Source organism: Brachyhypopomus gauderio, unplaced genomic scaffold (genome assembly GCF_052324685.1).
Source record: "Brachyhypopomus gauderio isolate BG-103 unplaced genomic scaffold, BGAUD_0.2 sc34, whole genome shotgun sequence".
In the NCBI taxonomy this organism is placed as follows: domain Eukaryota; kingdom Metazoa; phylum Chordata; class Actinopteri; order Gymnotiformes; family Hypopomidae; genus Brachyhypopomus; species Brachyhypopomus gauderio.
Genome location: NW_027506866.1, coordinates 1,867,501 through 1,872,243, shown reverse-complemented (window position 1 = coordinate 1,872,243; position 4,743 = coordinate 1,867,501). Strand labels below are relative to the sequence as shown.

At 38.9% G+C, this 4,743-nt stretch overlaps 1 protein-coding gene across 1 annotated transcript in view; it reads left to right on the top strand.

The window, feature by feature from the left end:
• The first annotated feature begins 1,648 nt into the window (after positions 1-1,648).
• The window catches only part of LOC143485508 (uncharacterized), an 11,475-nt gene continuing 8,380 nt past the window's right edge, over positions 1,649-4,743 (top strand). The window contains exons 1-5 of the mRNA XM_076984955.1: positions 1,649-2,296; positions 2,755-2,889; positions 3,181-3,273; positions 3,489-3,569; positions 4,109-4,220. Of these exons, the coding sequence (XP_076841070.1) occupies positions 2,209-2,296; positions 2,755-2,889; positions 3,181-3,273; positions 3,489-3,569; positions 4,109-4,220 (509 nt within the window). The 5' untranslated portion in view covers positions 1,649-2,208. The remainder of the gene's footprint in view (positions 2,297-2,754; positions 2,890-3,180; positions 3,274-3,488; positions 3,570-4,108; positions 4,221-4,743) is intronic.

Sequence of the window (4,743 nt, the reverse complement as noted above, 5' to 3'; positions counted from 1 at the left end):
TTTTGGCTTTAGGACAACCATGGCATCCACGGGTCCAGGCTTCACCCCCTATTAATTTAAAAGATGGTGTTAGTAAAGTGACTGTGATACATTAACTAACATTAAATAATGAAATAAGACAAACCATTGTTGGTGGTTTATGCCACTTCTGTTCTGTCTGTGTGCATGAAAGGACAGGAGGCACGACAGACATGCCAGATTCAGAATAATGAGCAGTCTGGAAAAGCAATGCAACCAAGTGGTTGCAGATTCCGCAACCAGCAACACAAGAGCAGTTGCTGTTAATGAGCACAACTGGCATTGAATCACGTAATGTCATCTGAAATACACAAGAGGCAAAATGTAATATCTTGAAAAGAAGACTTGAGCAATGTCAATAGGCGCAATTTCTGTCCCATCATGTTGTTCGTGGTGAATGTCACTTGTCTATTGTCTCATGTAACGTTTGTGCTGTTTTGCATCACTCTTAAAACACTTGGCTATACTGTCGTTCTATTCTACAGTGTTGTGCATGGTTCAATCTACTAGTTCACTGAGCAACTATAAACTATAAAATATATTTTAGATTTAAACTTCATTTTCACTCCAGATGAAATGCTTACACATAGGAGTGAAACAGGCCTACTTATATTTATATTATTTTGTTGTTTCCACCACCAACAACAGAACAGTGCAGGTTTTACTTCAACTGCTTCTTGAAGAGTGTTATCAGAATATGTTAATAGGTGTAAGTGTTGAAGCCATATGTTAATAAAGAAGATAAAAGATTTGAAAGACAGATTGACAGATTTTAGAAAATGCAGTTTGAAGAATAGCTGAGGTGGACTATATTCTGCTTTTGAGTCATAGAGGTAGATAACAATAGCTCGAACTGTAAAATAAACTCCCATTTGTTTACTATAGGCAAAACAGACTGCTAATGATTCCCACTCAGCTACTCTGCATTTGGCTACCATTGTAAGCTTTGAAAACCAATGCCTATGGCTATCACAGCTTACGTGAAGTAAGAGCAAGGATAAAAGATTGAACTTGTGTTGAACTAACTTTTGAACTTGTTCAACAGAACTTTGAACGTGACACTGAACAGAACTCGTGTCATTTTAACCAGTCCAACTCTCAGCTGGTGTGGCGTATCTGTTTTCTTCATAGATCTGTAGCAGTGAGCCCTCACTGTTATCTCGTTAGCCTTACTTTTGCCTGATACTTCCATCAGAAATACAAACATGTTTTTAAAAGGCATTTCTAGTACTAGGACAGGTCGGTTCGTTACTAAAAACAACATCACTTCATTAGACTGCCACCTCAGTCTAGCTAGCTAACTAGCGTCAGCCACTTACCTTCAAAATTGCAGAGGTAGGATGAAACGTAGAACTTGAAACCCTTTTCAAGTTTACTCTGTGGCGTTGTACTTGATGCTCTGACAATACGACGCACATCGTTGACGGTAAACTTCGGTAACTCCAACAGGCACCTTGTGAATTTCATAGACTCGGCCATAAACATCTGCACTTCCGCATACCAACCGGAAATATGGTACCATCCTTACACCAAACGACGAAGTGGTGCGTGCACCTAGTTTCAAATGACAGTAAAATTGACCAATCATATCTTCCCTCTTAGTGGGCGGGCTTAACTGTATGATAATTTCCGCCCGCTGTGGTGACGCTAGCTGACGTGCGAGTTGTTTACAAGGAGGAACACGGAGTTGTGGACCTTATTTTGTTGGAACCTTATTTTGCTTAAAAAGTTATCTAGTACAGATATTATTGTTTATTGCGTTTCTAAAGCTGTACTGTCGTCTCAGTTTTTTTATTTTATTTTTATTGCAGTTAATTAGGAAAGGGGGGCCCACTTTTAATGGTCACGGTTCGCTACTGATATATATACGGTCTCTGGTATGAACCCTTTGGGTACAAGCCAGGCTGCATCAGGTTATTGTAGCAGCCTGGCTGATTTGGTGTTTTAGTTAAAAAAATAGGAAATTGTGATATGACGTGCTACTCAACTTTGGAATGTTTGGATTAGAATGTTTGGATTTCAATTTCGATGCTGAAAAGCTGAGAAGTAGTCGCACGACATTTTGCTGTGATTTACAATACTTACAAACATTACAAATCTTACAAATAATATCTAATTTACAATCGCAGATCTTTCTATTTGTTCTATATCTTTCTGTCTTTCTATTCTTTCTAATTTTTTATCTCGAGAATGAGTTTTTTCCACAGGAGAACCGACCAGCCAAGGCCTGAGCAGGAACAGAAGAACTTCATAGACACACCAGGTTTTACAACTTATGGTGAGAAAAATACATTTTCATATACTGTACATAATTTTATACTTCTATGTAAGACAGTATATTTAGTTCTTATGAGTATGGATTTCCATAGGCTTATTCATAATAATTAAATATACACATTTATGTAGTAGGTTTCTAAGGTTCAGAAAAATAACATGTATATTTATTCTACTGTCAACTGTCAAGATCTTTATTTTACATTTACACATGGTACAGTATAATATAATTAATAGACCATGGGTTATTTCTTTGACCATGGAAAAAGCAAATAAAAATAAACATTTTTAAAAAGAAACAGATTTCTAACATGACATCACAAATTCTTAAGCATTCTAATGACATCACATGGCACCATAGCCCTTCTTATAATCACTTGTTCATTGGGAAAGACTTACAAGGTTTTTGAGCCTCACTGTGAGGCGTGCTGGGTTTCACTTTACCTGCTGTGGGATTTTCAGGTGTGCCCTACAACCCCCAAGCGACAGTGATCCACACGGATCCCTGTGGACCAGCACCCTTCCCTCACAGAAGGACGGCGGGACCCTCAGATGTCGGCCATGTTAACACCCCTGTAGAAGGACCACTCCACACTGGTACTGTGTAACACTGAAGATTACATGCGTATTCAACAAACCAAATAACCATGCATGATGAAGTAGAAAAAAACATTTATTACATTTGTTTGTAAGGTCTGGCAGAGGTGCAGAACCATCAGCTTTCTGCACATGACCTGACCAGTAAAACATCAGTTTTATCAGAAAATATGACATGACATATTCTTCAACATTGTAATGAATTCAAATGGCACTGTAGCCCTTCTTATAGACCTGATGATCTTAACAGTACACATTCCTCTGTGCCCTGGGTTGGTGCTTTGCATTTAGGCCCTGACATGGAGAGGCAGAGACACCTTGCTCAGCCCCATGTTCAAGGCGAGGTCCTGAGACAGATGGATCCAGTCAACCTCCAGTCTGATGGTGGGTATTTGGGTATTTTGGGTATAACGTTGCTTTGTGTGGAATGCTACGGTTGCTATGGACGCTATTATTGCTATGGAATTCTATTATTGGCTAGTTAGTTAGGTTAGCCTAGCGAACGGTACCACGGAGAGTTTAGAGACAATATGGCGAGGTGATCTGTCTACTGCACTGTTATTCATAATCTTTTTCTTAATGTTCAATCAACATGACAGCAGATGCCCTTCAGAGACCAGTTGGAGACCAGTTGATCCTGGAAGAGGATTATGATGAGAATTATATCCCATCTGAACAAGGTACATTAGCTGTCGCATACTACCTGTTACAGTTTAGGACCCCGGATAAAACTTTTAACAGAGCCGGAGTGGCTAATCGGGAGATTCGGGAGGATTCTCGATGGGCCGGCTCATGTCAATCTCTAGTTTGGGCCGATTGGGATGGAAAAATAATTTTGGGCATGAAACTCCCGGGCTGAAAAAGTGGCCCTGAACTCCGGCCCTGAACTTTAATATATGTTACTGAAATGGTATCATTTAATATCCACCATTGATAAAGTCTACAAGCTACAACAGTTCCATCATTTAAAAACTAAATTATAACATTGACATAATAACTTAATAATATATAATAATATTATAATATATAATAATAATATTAACAACACAGTTCCAGTTGGGACTCCTGTATGTTCGTCCAAGCTATAGCTACACTTTATAACATAGAATCAATCTCCATGCATTATGGACTTAAATATTTGAATTTGTGGGATTTTGTCTTGATTTGAAAATATCATACTTATTGTGGGTATATTCTTCTTATCTGTATTGCTCCTCAGATATCCATGATTTTGCCAGACAAATTGGCATTGACCCTGAGAGGGAGCCAGAGCTCCTATGGCTGGCCAGAGAGGTGGCTGTAGCCCCACTACCTCCTGAATGGAAACCCTGGTAGGACAAGCTCATTCTCATACAGTCACCCATAATGAAACAGTTTTCTTATCCTTACACACAGAACAGTGAGTGTTGGTGTGAGTGTTGGTTCCTTTTAGAAAAATCCAAGCATACTCTAATGTGCCCTTAATTGAGGAATGGCTTCCATTCCAAGAACTCTACGTCTCATTCATGCTGGCTCGTTCATTCAGGTTCTCGATTACCTGACGTACCAAGGCCCTTTGTCCCCTGTAACTCAGTTATAATTTTAAGTACCATTTATAGAGGTAGGATGCACCTTGTGACCTAGGTGATTAGATGAGCAAATTAGACAGCCCAACTTTTTTTTAAAGACCATGGAACTGCAAGTCTGGAGAAGACTGAATAATTTGACTGGGAAATAAGATTGGGCAAGAGAAAATATAACAGGCAGAAGATGATTTTTTTGAAGTTGGGGAGTTTGATGTGACATGAAAGATCAGACACATTTTAACATATGAAATCATTTTTGGATTCTGTATTCAAATGGTTTGGGGGAAAG